The sequence below is a fragment of the Thunnus albacares genome, chromosome 5 (genome assembly GCF_914725855.1).
Source record: "Thunnus albacares chromosome 5, fThuAlb1.1, whole genome shotgun sequence".
NCBI lineage: Eukaryota > Metazoa > Chordata > Actinopteri > Scombriformes > Scombridae > Thunnus > Thunnus albacares.
This window is the reverse complement of record NC_058110.1, coordinates 26,195,550-26,210,862: the sequence shown is the minus strand read 5'-3', so window position 1 is coordinate 26,210,862 and position 15,313 is coordinate 26,195,550. Positions and strand designations below refer to the sequence as shown.

Sequence of the window (15,313 nt, the reverse complement as noted above, 5' to 3'; positions counted from 1 at the left end):
TCTAATCAATGACAAGTGTTTGAATTTAGGTATTTGTACTGACTCGGGTTTTTTGAAAGCAAAACTAGCTGCTATGATGATAACTGAGCATGGGCCTTCTCTCTCTCTCTCTCTCTCTCTGGTTTTCTTATCTCCCCCTCTCCTCTTGTAGGGCAACAGGATGGATGAGCAGAGATGCACCTTTCCTCCCCCACTCAAGGTATGACTCTCCATGTAGAGATACAGTATTATTCACATGATGTGGTCATTCTCTCAAGACTGCTCCACCATATCTTGCTCTGCCAGACAGGCTGATTACTCCAGCACTCAGTAGCACAGTATTATTCATAATGCAGTAAAATGCTCTCAAGTCGTGCCATCATTTTTATACCAGCGGAGTTAGTTAGGATTCAAAATCACATTTCCTCTGATGTTACGCCCTGCAGACTGAAAAGGCTGAAATCTGACAAAGAATGATGATAATATCAGTAATGCAACATATCAAAAGAATACTTTTATGCATGATGCATCGACAACTTATTCTTGTGTAATTGTTAAACTGATTGTCATTGCATAACAGTTATGCAATTACTCTGAAACAGTATCCCTTGGGATTATAGAGTTGGACTGTGTGGTTATTTTTATTCTTTGCTGATTTTCTCCTTTTTTCAGACTGAGGAGGACTACATTCCATACCCAAGTGTCCATGAGGTAGGATGCACTTTTCATTATTGTCCATTTGGGAAACATGAGATTTTCACTTCTTTATTTTCTGTATCTTATTCTCTGCTACACTCATGAAATGACTTTTTTATGATTTCCTTTCTGTGCAATTTGGAACAGGTGTTGGGCAGAAAAAGCCCCTTTCCTCTCATCCTTCTGCCGCAGTTTGGAGGCTACTGGATTGAGGGAACTAATCATGAGCTGAGTGACACAGTGGACGCAGAGCAGCTGCAGCCTCTGTCCCCGAACACACGCACCAAGCTGGAATGTAACACAACAGCTACGCTCTTCCGGAAACACTTCTTGGGCAAGGTTAGCCACTTTGAGCACCACAGAAAGAGATCACTTTTGCCATCATTTACATTTTTTTATGCTGTATACTCAATACTTTTTATTGTCATTTTGAAAAAAACAAACAAACTGAAAAAACAATATTTGTGACCACAAGCTCAAAGATGACCTTTCAATCAAACAAAACAAAACAAAACAAAAAGACAACAAAGGCAAGACACACAATATAAAAAGAACAGACAGCTGACATTAACAGAGGTAAACAAAAAGGGCAAAAAGGGAGAAGATGTGGGGGTGATGCTTGTCCTATACACATTCGTTTCTCAAAACATAATAATTCTGTCTATTAATGTTCAGGCCTATATATTTGTTTTTCATAATGAAACAATTTCCTCCATCTCCTGTCATGTTCAACAATGTGAATTCCCACTTAATTCAAATGTCATTTAGTCTCTGGTTTCTATTATTTCCTGCCAGTCATGGATGCATGGGCATGATTTCTGTATGCATAAATTAGTTATAAGTTTCAAAGAAGAAATTGAAATATAAAAAAATAAAATGTAAGAAAATATATATCACACTTACACTGAATTTCTGTTAAAATTCTGTGTATGTTCAGTTTTTCCCAGAATGTTTTTGATGTTGAAACTGCAAAACCAAAAAATATAATTATTGAAGCATGGTTTTCACTACATCCTGTTCATCATTACTCACTGATAAATGATGTTTAGCTTGTTGAATTTGTGTGATCAAATTAGCATTTTTGAAACTGGGTGCAGTAGTTGTATGTGTGGTTCTACATATCTCCTCCCATTCCTGATTTAGTTAAGCCTATTCCTATATCTTCCCATCTTTTCTTAGATTGTGCATCTTCATCTGATCCTTGTGCTAAAATCTGGCCCTAACCCTAACATACTGTATGCTTTCAATTTGATTTTCAACCTACCTAGAGTTAGTTCATAGTTTTCCCATGTACAATTTTTATGGTTGCAATCATGCTGTTAAATATATTGATAGGAATATCAAATGATCCTGTTTATTTAGCAATTAAGTCAGTTCTACAAATATTCAAAAGGTGTGTTCTACAATTACAACCAAAGTGATATGACCAAAGTCATATTCATGAATGCCCTCTTGTAACAGCTCTCTTCCTTCCTCCTCAAATGAGCTTCATTACTCTCATAGAATATTTCACAATCATTTTCACTTCTTGCTCATTATAGTAATGAAATGAATAAGCAATAAGCAAATCCCTGAGGAATAAACCACTAACAGCGACCAGCCATACTGTTTGGCACTTAGTACTCAGGGTACTCAGATTGGAAAGATCTTGACTAGAGTGCATGCACGTGTGTCATGCACATGAGTGTGCCTGTGTATGACAAATACTAACGGTTGAATCCTTGCACTGTGCCCTCAGGAACACTTTAATTACTATTCAGTGGACAGTGCGCTTGGACATCTGGTGTTCTCTTTAAAGTACGATGTGATTGGTGACCAGGAACATCTCCGACTAATGCTCAGGTAACGCTCATTATGCATACATGGTTCAGTACAATGTTGCTTAATTTACAGAGAAAATCTTTAAATCTGTGTTACGCACATCAGGGTCTGAATGTGTAAGATTAAACAAAACATGACCTCTTTCATGATCTACAGAAAATAGATCCGGAATAATCCATTTTTATTGTTCCTGAAATGCCCAACATCGACTGGATAAACACATCCTCCCAGCATGAGTGTTATCATAAGAGTCATAAAGCTGGAGAGAGTGTCAACAGCACTGTCATTTCCACAGCAGAGTAACAGATGGACTATTTAGGCCAACGAGTGGGTGGGGATGGATGGAGGGAGGGAAGGAGAGAAGGCAAAGAGAGGCGAGGGTGGGGAAGTTTGATAATGGTCCATACTGCATCATCTCGTTCCCATGTGATAGGCTCTGAGAACTGTTTCATCACGTTATATGGCTTTGAGACCACACTGATTGTTTTATGACTTCACCAGGACCAAACTGAAAACCTACCATGATGTGATCCCCATCTCCTGTCTGACAGAGTTTCCCAATGTGGTCCAAATGGCCAAGGTGAGAAGGGTTGGTTTTAATGATAATGCACAACTGTTCATGTGTTAAATGTGCAGTATAGAGTGTACATATGCGGGAGATTCGTCTGTCTGACATTTTTCTTCTTCTTTTCTTTTATCCAAGCTTGTCTGTGAAGAGGTCAACGTGGACCGCTTCTTTCCTGTCCTTTATCCAAAAGTAAGATTTGCTTTGGTTTGTACAGTTGCAGCTCCTGTATACTGTATGTCCTTTCCAGTCTCACATATATGACAATTTAACATTGCATCTTATATCTGTAATGTTTCACAGGCTTCAAGACTTATTGTCACCTTTGATGAACAAGTGATAAGCAACAATTTCAAGTTTGGCGTCATTTATCAAAAGTTTGGACAGGTGAGCTACAAAGCCTCAATGTAGGTTAAAAATACGTTTTTCTTGGTCTGAGATGGTTCTGTAGAAGCGTGCATTATTTATATTCATTGTATTCAGCCGAGAACAATGAGCATGTACTATAAATTGTAATTTCTGATTTCCTCAAGGAAGCCGACTGTGCTGAGTCCTCCTCGGTCTTAATTATGGCTTTCACTCTAGCCTAGTCAGTGTGGCTGTCTTCAATGCTCCCTCTCATTTTCTGTGGCAATCACAGCCCTTTTGTTCACTATGTGGGGGGCAGAAGAGCTATTGAATGCTTAGCTGAGGGCACTTATACCTTCAAATGGAGACCTCAGTGTGTAGAGATCTGCACTGTTGATCTCTTAAAGCGTGCAGAAGTTTGAATATATTATTAAGTACATTGTAAATGAGCCAAGGGTCATCTCACAAAGGCAGTGAGGGCCCTCGGCTCATCCCTCAGGTCATTTTCTATCCAGGAGAGGTGCTAAGTGGAGAAAGGCTGAGGTTGAGTAGGCATTTTGCAAAAGGGAAGCAAAATGGAAATACTCAACAAGCAATGGAAGATTCCTCTATGTGTTTGTGTCAAGGCAAGCTTTTGTGCTCAAATCACCACTCCTGTTGCTGACAATAGATAATCAACTGTCCATCACAGCTGATCGTTATCGTACAAGCCTTCCTGAAGCCTAGCTCTACTGTTATACCTACTGCTATAATCAATCAAGGCCACCTCTGAATTCTCAAATGCAAATGCAGTGTGCTTGGACAAGAGTGCCAAACACACATCTGATATATTTATTCGTTCTGCATAAAGTTATTGACCCTACTGATCCATTGCAGTAAAAACACACCTTACATAAAATACCCATTGTGTCATTGCTGACATTCTAGCATGCAAATCTTACAGACTTCAGAGGAAGAGCTATTTGGAAACAGTGAAGAGAGTCCTGCCTTTGTAGACTTCCTGGAGTTTCTAGGGGAGAAAATTGAGCTGCACAACTTTAAAGGGTAAGGACCTAACTACGATACTCAACTATACATTGCAAAACATGATACTGACTGCAGTTCACACTTTATCAGGCTAGATACAGGAATGATGCTAATGCAGTGATGGTGGAAAATATCCTGTTAGACATGGTTCTGTGTGTTTGCAGTTTTCGCGGAGGGTTAGATGTGACTCACGGGCAGACTGGCACAGAATCTGTCTACTGCAACTACCGTAACAAAGAGGTCATGTTCCATGTGTCCACAAAGCTGCCTTACACAGAAGGGGACACCCAGCAGGTACTGTAATACAATACCAGACTAACACACCTTTCATGATCCACTGCAAGCAATCAGACTGGTTCCCCCTGGGTGTAGTATTGTATAGTACAATATTTTGCATTTACCTTTCTATTATACCACACACCTGCAGCATATATTTGCAAAGAAAACAAACAAAAAAAAACACTTGTAGTGAACAGGAATCACTTAAAACGTGCTTTAGTGTCTGCATATATGAGCAGCAGTCCTCCCTCACAGTGATTTAAAGCTGAGATGCAGCACTGTATTGCTCACACAACCGAGTCCACCCCCTAATTTGTCTCACATACTCACACAAACACTGATTAATTAGCAGAAGCTTGCACACCACTTGCTATCGTGGTTTACACAAACACAGATGAGGCAATGTCTATATGTTCAGTCTTCCCAGTCCTAGTGGGTGTTATAGGCCCCGGCTCCTTTGAGCCAATCACTGCTTGTTCAGGCTGTCATCAGGGGAAGCAGCACTCCCTGGTGGTGTTGTAAAAACTCACATGCCTCAGCCGTGAGATTGGAAGAGGGAAACATGAAGAATAAGCACTACATTTAAATTATTTATCATTTCTATTGTCTACATACTGTACAAATCATTATTATTATTTACTATGTCCTAAAAAAATACATAAATATGGCTTTCAGAAACCTGCAGATGACCAAATAACTGTCTTGAGAGTATCAAATTAAGTTGCTATGTGGCTATGTCTTGAATTGCAGTTGCAGAGAAAGAGGCACGTAGGGAACGATATTGTGGCCATCGTATTCCAAGAAGAAAATACTCCATTTGTACCAGATATGATCGCCTCTAACTTTCTCCATGCCTACGTCGTGGTCCAAGTGGTCAACCCCTGCTCTGACAATGTTCTCTACAAGGTGATCTGTTTCCCTCACTATGGGCTGAATCACTATTTACTTCCTGTGGCAAATGGCGATTATTAAACTTTATCTCACGCTTTATTCTTTAGGTGTCAGTGACAGCACGGGATGATGTACCTTTCTTTGGCCCGGCCCTCCCAAACCCTGCTGTCTTTAAAAAAGTAAGAGAAAGAATAACTTGTCAATCTCAACAATGGCATGTTATTATATTTTAATTTCCATCATGATGCCTTAATTGTCTCTCCGCTCCTCTCTTCTCAGGGCCCTGAATTCCATGATTTCCTTTTCACTAAGCTCATCAATGCAGAGTATGCCTGCTACAAAGCTGAAAAATTTGCCAAATTAGAGGTGAGTTTTTTGAAAAATATTTAAAACACTTCTTGTTATTAATGCATCTCTGACCAGAATAGTGGACACCATCATTCGTTTCCCTTTATATTAATCCCACCTTTGTACATGTGTGTGTTTGTGTTTAAGGAACGAACGCGGTCGGCCTTGTTAGAGACGCTGTATGAGGAGCTCCATGTGAACAGCCAGACCATGATGGGTGTTGGAGGAGAGGATGACAAACTGGAAAATGGGAGTGGAGGAGGAGGGGGCTTCTTTGAGTCCTTCAAGGTAACTGGAGAGGCAGCAGCAGAGGCTGGAGCTTCAAACTAACAGCTTCACTTCCTGCAAAATACACAGGGAGAAGTTAAATGTGTTTGCAACAAAGTCCTTTGTAAAGATTTAAATTCTATATTATGGTAGCACTAAGACAGGGACTTACATAGATAGCAATTTCAGTTCAAGCTCAGACAATTTAAGGACTAGTTTGGCAATTTGGGAATTGCGCTTAATCGCTTTTTTTTTACCAAGAGTTAGATGAGAAGATTTTTACAAACAGAATGACATCAATCTTCTCATCTAACTATTGGGAAGAAAGCAGATACACATATTTCCCAAAATATCGAAGTATTCCTTTAAGTGCCATTATAAGACTCTAAAGATCAGTGTCACTGCACAGGAACAGTATAAAATTGGCATCTAGTTACCTATTTTTGTACAGGTTGTCTGATTTTTCTGTGGATGTAAAAAAAAAACTGTCTTCTCTCTGGGAGACTTTCAGAATTGTTTTTGTCTATATGCAAGCTGTACTGTACCGTAAGGGCTTTATCAATCTCTCTCAATCTCTGTTAATTTAAATAAAGAGAAGATCTGCTGCTCTGTCCTGCTGGAACACACCACTCTTGGCTTCCCAGCTTTTCTTCTACATGCTTCCTAGCTGTTTGGTGCTGCTATGCTCTCCGCATGCTTCAGGGTTCAGTCACTGTTCACTTAGTATATATATGATTCAGTCACCTTCGTATGTCATAATATCAAAGGGAATTGATAGATTTCTTCCACCTTCAGATACATCTGCTTCTCCACTCTGTTGCCTGCAAAGAGGTCCACTGGGCTTTAAACTTCTCCTGGCTGTGTTTAAACTCAGTATGGTCAAACATCTGTGAGCCACTTGGCCCTTCTACTTCCCTTCTCCTCTTTTACTACCTACCTAAACATAATGACTCATCTGAACCCCCCTCCAGGCACTAAAGCTTAGCAGTGTTCTCTGTCGCTTCCTTGTCTGTCAGGATTAGCATCAGGCCAGTGCTCTCTGCCTGTAGTGGTCAGAGTTCAGGGACAGCCCCGAGGCTCCTCTCGGCCTATAATGCCGCACAGCGATGCTGAGAGATCACAGGGGTCAGCACCATCTGAATGTATCTCCTCCTCGTCTCTCCTTGTAGCGGGTGATCCGCAGCAGGAGCCAGTCTATGGATGCCATGGGTCTTTCTTTCAAGAAGCCACACACAGTCTCCACTAGCCTCAGCGGCAGCTTTAACCACAACCCCGCAGAGAGTCCCAAATTCCCAGGGATAGTAAGTACAGCCTCCTGGCCTTGAGGGAGGACAATTTCGCTCCCTCTGCCTCCCCTAGCAATTCTACTAGAGTTCATGCCTCCTCCCTCACTTGCCTGCTGCACTAACTGAAGGGCTTCACACTTGGTCGAGTGGAGCATTTATGCCTGGGTCTGAAACTTGGCTCTCACGTTGCAATGGTTGCACATTGTCTGTCACCACAAGATGGAGTGACTTGACACTCACAGACTTGAATAACTTGCAGGACACAAGGTGAATTTCTCTCCTGGGTTAAAGCTGCTTCTATAATACTTATAATACTGTTTTTCACTTGTATTCTCGTTTAACAAAATCCCCCGTGCATCTGCATTGTTCACAAACACTCACTTGAATTCTGATGAATGTTGGTTGAGTCCTGCGTGCGTGCGTGTGTGTGTGTGTGTGTGTGTGTGTGTGCGCGCATGTAAGCTAAAGCTTGTGGACTTTGTTTGGTGATGACACGATATTTTTGATTGTGATTATGAATATTTCTATCATCAGGTGAAAACCTTGTATCTCCAAATGTCAATGTTTTTTGGCATCCTGGAGTTTATATACAGTAATTGGTTCTGAAAACACTAAAATCTGAGTGTCACAGTCATTTTTTTAACTCATAGAGGATGTTTTCATCTTACAGTTGAAATAATACATGTAACTCCCTGAATTTGTAGTTACAAGGTCCTCACTTAACAGTGATTATGCATATAATTGCTTGTCTGACATGTACTGTATATTTGAAGGGCTGTGGGAAATTGTATTTTTTAAATTAAATTCTTCGATTTGTATGGAAGTATAATCATTATGAAATTAGTTTTTTTTCTGTTAACCTAACAGTTTTTTTCTCTGTTAGACATTGAACAGGATTGTTCAGTCTTGCATATGTGGGAAACAGACACCCTAAATACATTGATATTATATTTGTAGATCACATTTAAGGTTGCCTTCAAAAGTAACTAATCACAATTAACCGTAACAAGCTATATTAATGAATATAACTGTTGCTTGCTTCTTGTTCATAACCCTGTCTTGATGTGAAACCTAATGTATAACTACTGTATGTCCTCCCCTGCTGTTTTTTATCTCTTCTTCATCTTCTTTCTCACAGGCCTATGGCTCACATAACATTTCTCTCTCCCATTCAGCTGCCTGTGTTGCACCCATGGAGCCAAAATGTTTCTCTTTGTATTCTCCAATTAACATGTGCTTTGTATTTTGTTTTAACATGACGTACTGCATGGAATCTCATATATATTTGTATATACGTATCTCATGTTTTCTCTTCCCCCTTGACCCTCCTCTCTCCCCCTTTGTCGACTGTCATTGTCACATCTCTCTCTCTCTGTCTGTCTGTCTCTCTCTCTCTCTCTCTCTCTCCTCTCTCTGTGTGACTCAGTCATTGCTTGTCCCAGGCAAAAGTCCCAGTAAATATGGACGTCGAGGCAGTGCCATAGGGATAGGAACAGTAGAAGAGGTTCATGTCTAATTCTAACTACTCTCTAACTACTCACTTCTCCTCTTTGCCCCCTTTTTTGTCTGCATGGCTTCACTGCATCATGGCAAAACACTTTTCTCTACATGCCAATATGTATTTAATGTAGTAAGCATTGTGTGTTACAGATGTGACTTACTGTATAAAGAACATGATCTCAATCTGTGATAAAACAAAAGCAGATATAGACATTTTTACATTAACTGATTGATTTGGTTATTCCCAATCCTTGGGATTTTACCTATGATCTAGACATTCAAATTATTAAGAGATAAGCTGCTCTGCGATATGAGTGTAGCGTATAGACAGTAAAAATCCTATTTGCATTGTCCTATCTGCTTTACTGCAGTGTGTGTTTGCCTTCTATAGTCTTTTCTGACTATTCTGTATTTTAATTCCAGTATGCTTAATTCTCTGTTTGTTTAAAAATGATGAATATTAATGATTTAATGTCCCCCTTACAGAGAAATTATGAAAAAGAATCCTCCTGCTCTTTGAAGCCACACTGTATAAAAGGCTTTTTCAAGTTCTTATTTTGAGAGCTTTAAAAGGGAGATTGAATGAACAAAGCAGTCACTGAGAAAGCATATTTAGTGGTTGGCCCTGGAGCCTTTAAATCCATCTTTCATCTCCCGCCTTAGTGTGTTCTGCTCTGGCTGAAAGACTGGCACTGGGGCTTGACATTAAGCCGCTAAGTGCATATTTTAACTTTTTTCCTTCATCATAGTAACAACTCGAAGGGAGCAGTGTTACTCCTCAACCTGGTAATTCAGGGTGACATATGTTTTTGAAAAGCAGTTTTCCAAATGAATAAAATAAAGAGGAAATTTGAACGGTTAAGTCAAAACAAACATTAACTCCCCTCAGTAATAAATAAATAGCTCTTGAGATGAACTTAATATTACTCAAAGATCTTTGAAGTATTTTGAGTCTGACACTGTTTTGCCTCTCTCCCTGGCAGTCTTTGATAATCCCGGGGAAAAGCCCGACCAGGAAAAAGTCTGGTCCTTTCAGCTCCAGGCGAAGCAGTGCCATCGGTATTGAAAACATTCAAGAAGTCCAGGAGAAGAGGTGAGAAATTACTCCTGCACAGTACTGCTGTATTTGTTCTACCTCCTATATTTTGTGTATATAAAACCTTGCAACTAAAATTCATTACTTACAACCCTTTACTTGTTAGAAATATCAGTGCATGCACATTTATTGCTTTCATCCAGGTTACACCCTATTTGCTTTTTCTGATATTTTGTGCTGTATTTCTCATGTCCAGCAGGGAAAACTCCCCAAGCATCCAGAAGACCCCTGACAGCGGCCATGTCTCCCAAGACCCCAAATCTGACAACTCGTCCAATCAGAGCTCTCCTGAGGTGCTCACAACAACCAAGAACAGGTGTGTATAATATACAGGTTACAGCCCTATCACATGAAGCCATACCTGTGTTTGTGTAAGCCGGGTTATCCTCTGCTGCAGCAATATGTTGGATGACTTTGCTCTATACATAAGATAAAATCAAGTTTGGCTGTGCTGGAGAGTGGTTAACCCAGGGTGTAGTTCTTGTCTTGGTGGCAGGGCCCCATCCATCCCCGAGGGTCACGACCTCTCCCGCTCCTCCTCCAATGCTAGCAGCTTCGCCAGTGTGGTGGAGGAGAACGAGACAGAGGCCACAGAGGACTATGACACAGGCATGGTGAGTGACATTCAGTGAGTGAAAAAAACAAGATAACTGTATTTAAGTTATTTGTTTTTCTTTCAGGCTAATAAGCATGTGTGTTTTCTGCTGTGTCTCTCTCCTCTGTGCGCTCCCCAGGAGAGTCTGTCTTCTGCCGGGACGCCACACAAGCGAGACTCCTTCACCTACAGCACCTGGCTGGAGGACAGCATCAGCAGCACCAGTGCCACCAGTCGCGGTAGCTCCCCAGGTGAGGGGTGAGAGGTGGGGTCCTTGAAGAAGCAAGGCTAGCAAGTTGTGACAAACCGTGAGGTTACAGGATGTTAGTCCGGCTTTTAAAGATAGACAGTAGGATTTAGAGTAAAGCAGATTGTGAACAGAGATGCACATATTTCTGGTTTTGTGATTCAATATCTTAGCTGACTCAAGATTTATTGTTGTAATGAGGAAATGAACAGGCTACGGCATACAGTATATGACTAAACACACCAATTCCTCAGGGCCTGGTAAACCTGAACGAGGGAAGGGGACGGACATCCGTATCAAATTGGAACGACCACACGATCATCAGTCCTCATCGGTGAGTCATCCCTATCTCAGACTAAACTGCCAGCTACCAGTAACACACTTGTTGCTCTGCATGATCTTCTTTCTCTTGATGTACAGGGCACACTGGCACTGAAATGTTTTATACTCTCCTGTTAAACTGAGCAAATGCACTGAAGCTGTAGTGTGCAACAGTACGACCTCTCCTTTACTGCCCTTTGGTGCTTCATTGCTTCTCTTGTGCTGTTGTGCTGATGCTCTGCTGTGTTTGTTATTTTATTGCTGTTTGTGCGTCTCTGTGTGCAGAATTGTTAGCTCCACCCACCTGGTTGTATCCTGGATCTCCATCTTCAGGTTAGACTTTCCTCAGTAATCTTTCAATCCATGGATTTAAACTATGGACCGATGGAGCAGATATCCTTTACATACATTGAAACAGAACTAAATGCTGCTTGTATACTGAGGAATAAACCAAACCAAGACATACAGATGTTTTGGCATCGTACAAAACTGCAAAGTATACATTTTAATAATTAATATCTTATGGCTGATGACATGTATAAAGTATATTCTAACACCTTAATTTGTGTTGAGAGTTTTAAAAAAGACGTCTCTCTCTTATTCCCAAAGCATTCCCATAAGTCACAGTCCTTCTGGGAGATGAGACAAGTGCAGGCGTTCGCCATGACCTATGATGAGGAGGAGGACGATGAGCAAGAGGAGAAAAAGCAGGTGGAGCCTGGTCAGTCTGCTGCTCAGTGAAGGCCAGACAGCAGTGTATCCAGAGACCTGGAGGACACTGGAGAGGATGACGCACAAAGAGGGGCCAGCTTTTGCACAAAAAAGTGTTGTTTCCTTCCACTTTTCTTTGCCTGTTCACACATCTGTTGCCTAGTTGTTGTTGTTTTTTTTCACCTGTACCTTTGTTTCAAAAGCACACATTTTACCTACAAATTAAATAGTTTTATTTGTAAAATATATGACTTTGGTTTAGTTTGTCTTGTCGAAGCCTGGGTGTGCTAGATATACAGGGTAAAGACAGTGCCATTGATCTCTTTGTAGAAATTGTGTGAAGGATTTTTTGCTGCAACATAGAGGAGATAATTGCCTGGATGGTTTTACCAAATCAACAAAGGTTTTGGCTCTATAAAGATCTCTAGTACACAATACCAAATAATAGTTTTCTAATAAAACGTCCAATCCGATATGTATAACATATAGCATTGTTCTGTTTAACGTGATTATTTTCTGGGTAACGTCCCAGTAGAAGTACTGTGTAGCTGCAGCAAAATAATTTCTTTGACAGTAGCTGCGCTCTTTCCTCTACCATCCAAAATTTCCACAATAACAGATTTCAAACCTGAAACCACAGGTCACAGTGAAGACAGCAATGTATCATAAATCAAATGAAATGGCCTTAAAATTAAAAAAATGCATTTTTTTTGCCCCTCAAATCATTTTACATCACTTCTTTTACTCACATGTTCTGCGGCCAATAATGGGACGGCAGTAATAGGTCAGTGGTAAAGTAGTGTTGGTCAGGACCATTTTTATTATATTTAAGCACACTAGTTTCTTAAGAAATCATGGTGGAATGCGGTCATGCTTCAGCACTGCCTATATAGTCTTCTAAAGTATGGATATATCCACCAATGACTGATTTAACTGCTATTTCTGTCTTGTCTATTGATGCAGAGACCAGTCTCTACATTATGTTCTGAGTTGCTTTTTTCTTTCTAATATATGTCTTTATTTATTGATTTGGTTCCCGTTGGAGTGGCATTTATTGTGTGCATCTGTTATAGCCTACTGTACCTCTATGGTGACTACATTCAGCATCCTGTTATATGCTTAGACTGTAGGTGTTGCTTTGGAGTAAATTATAATGTTGTCATCTGTAAAGCTCTGTCTTTTTCAGGGGTTGAATCTCTTTCAGTGCAGTAAACTTGCAATGCAATTATGATAAAACAGTGAATATTTATTTGCTTTTAAAGTGAGAAAATGACTCCAAATACAACTACTGATTTTGTAAATAGATATTTAGTTGGAGTACATAGTATATAATGTATAGGCCATTGATTTAAAATGTGATTGACCAACACCTTGAAATGACTGCCAAGTAAACAGTTCATTGTTGTTTTATTATCTAGTATCCTTATCTTTAAATATTATTTTGAGGGAGTTTTGTAGAATAAAATTGTTTTAAAAGCTATTCAGACTGTTCTGTAAAAGGGAAAATCATACAGTACATCCTGCTGATCATTTCAGTTGCCTTATCATCACAAATGGATGGTAGATAGTGAAACAAATAGTCAATAGCCAGCAGGATTTACAATGAATTGAATGTTTTGTTGTTGTTGTTTTTATTGTAAATAAATGCCCCAAGAACTTTACACTGTATTGTACGTCACATCTTTCAATGGGAACTTGTTCTTTGATTTTAACTTATTTTTCAGCATTATGTCATTTTTTTTTTTTTGTACAAAAAATATGCAGTATACAAATGCAGTATTCAAAGTGCCATATATTGAGAATCCCTGCTGTGAGATGCATACATACTGTAGATGTTCCATTTCCCACAGTCTTAATGAAAGCTAAGAGAGAAAGCCCCATGAATAAATGATTTGATGTGGCTGCCCACAAGTATGTAAAACTAGAGCAATCTAAAAGTGGAGGCTTCCCTGGTTATACAACTGTGCCACATGGAAGAAAGAAACATGTTCCGTTTTAATGAGTCAAAAGGAAATAAAACTGAACCATGACTGAAATGGGCTTTCCAAATGTGTCTACACAAAAAAACAATAATGTGCCAACTGTAACATGTTTATAACACTTCACAAATAGATTTAGAAATATTACTATGGAAAAAATAACACAGATGATATATAATAGAAAACCAAACTAAATAGTTTATGTTCTACTCTGTGCTGAATACTCTCACTACTATCCTGTTTTATATGCTGATTAGTGCCTGAATTTATGTGCAAAAATATTCATACTGTAAGTAACGTTTTTAAAAAGGTCAGTCTAGTAAGTAAAGTGAAGGTCAGTCTTTATGCATAAACAGCAGCAGCTCACTGCTCTGTGAGGAGGTGTGCCTTAAGACTCCTGGGCCACGCTGGCAGATGTTTGAAATACAGTCGAAAACAACGCATCATACACATGTTAAAATATTTGCTGGTAATACCAATACCAGCAGAAAAACATAATTTTTGTAAAATATGATATATAATCTGTTTTAAAAAGGCTTATGCTACAAGCCCTTTTCTTATTTACAGCTGAAGTTATTGATCCTGGTGCACTGTATTAGTGTAAACTATATGGTAAATCATAGCTGTCATCTCCAGATTCAATTTTTATTCTAAAACTGTTAGTCATCTAATGTTTAAACAGGTCATGTGACCCTATTTGGAGGAACGCTACAAGTAGAACTTTTTCTGTCTCACATTTCCCCCGGCCTGAAGACTTCAATTTTTATTTTCAAATGTTTCTTAATATGAAGATTCAAGAGATTTTATTGTCACATGCACAACAACACAGCAGATGGCAACACTGAAGGCAGTGGCTTCTTCGATCTCCAGTTCCAATTAGAGTATATAATAAAATGAGAGAAAAGGAAGATAAGAGACAGATGAATAATATAATACATATACAAACATACATTATATTGAACATCGGTGTGCAGGTGTGGTATTGCACATAAGTGATAGGTGATAAATATGTGTGTGTGTGTGTGTTTGTGTGTTTGGTGGGGGGAGAGGAAGTGTGTGGTAGAGGAAGAGAGAGAGAGAGAGACTGTGTGTGTCTGTGTGTGTGTGTGTGTGTGTGCGTGTGTGTGTGTGTGTGTGTGTGTGTGTGTGTGTGTGTTATGTAAACTGTCTCGGAGCCTGCTGGATCTGGCTCTGGTGCTTCCATATTGCTTGCCTGATGGTAGCAGTGAAAAGAGTCTGTAGCTGGGGTGTTTGGGGTCCTTGATGATTTTTCCAACTTTCCTCCTGCTCCTCTGGATGTAGAGGTCCTGCATGGATGGCAGTTCAGACTTGGTGACTTTCTGCAGTACTTTAGGGTC

General features: G+C 39.7%; 1 protein-coding gene across 15 annotated transcripts in view; it reads left to right on the top strand.

Annotated features, from left to right (window-relative positions):
• The window catches only part of rap1gapa (RAP1 GTPase activating protein a), a 57,581-nt gene extending 43,944 nt beyond the window's left edge, over positions 1 to 13,637 (top strand). For 5 of the 15 annotated variants that reach the window (XM_044352088.1, XM_044352083.1, XM_044352076.1 and 2 more), the window contains 21 exons: positions 152 to 199; positions 652 to 690; positions 823 to 1,014; positions 2,414 to 2,517; positions 2,998 to 3,076; positions 3,200 to 3,253; positions 3,365 to 3,448; positions 4,353 to 4,453; positions 4,600 to 4,729; positions 5,465 to 5,620; positions 5,713 to 5,784; positions 5,885 to 5,971; positions 6,101 to 6,241; positions 7,390 to 7,521; positions 8,933 to 9,010; positions 9,990 to 10,099; positions 10,299 to 10,418; positions 10,581 to 10,716; positions 10,837 to 10,948; positions 11,199 to 11,278; positions 11,875 to 13,637. In XM_044352088.1, the coding sequence (XP_044208023.1) occupies positions 152 to 199; positions 652 to 690; positions 823 to 1,014; positions 2,414 to 2,517; positions 2,998 to 3,076; positions 3,200 to 3,253; positions 3,365 to 3,448; positions 4,353 to 4,453; positions 4,600 to 4,729; positions 5,465 to 5,620; positions 5,713 to 5,784; positions 5,885 to 5,971; positions 6,101 to 6,241; positions 7,390 to 7,521; positions 8,933 to 9,010; positions 9,990 to 10,099; positions 10,299 to 10,418; positions 10,581 to 10,716; positions 10,837 to 10,948; positions 11,199 to 11,278; positions 11,875 to 12,006 (2,187 nt within the window). In that variant the 3' untranslated portion in view covers positions 12,007 to 13,637. Of the gene's footprint in view, positions 1 to 151; positions 200 to 651; positions 691 to 822; positions 1,015 to 2,413; positions 2,518 to 2,997; positions 3,077 to 3,199; positions 3,254 to 3,364; positions 3,449 to 4,352; positions 4,454 to 4,599; positions 4,730 to 5,464; positions 5,621 to 5,712; positions 5,785 to 5,884; positions 5,972 to 6,100; positions 6,242 to 7,389; positions 7,522 to 8,932; positions 9,011 to 9,989; positions 10,100 to 10,298; positions 10,419 to 10,580; positions 10,717 to 10,836; positions 10,949 to 11,198 lie in introns of all 15 variants that reach the window. The other 10 variants (XM_044352086.1, XR_006403505.1, XM_044352080.1 and 7 more) reach the window with 10 other exon arrangements.
• The last annotated feature ends 1,676 nt before the right edge of the window (positions 13,638 to 15,313 follow it).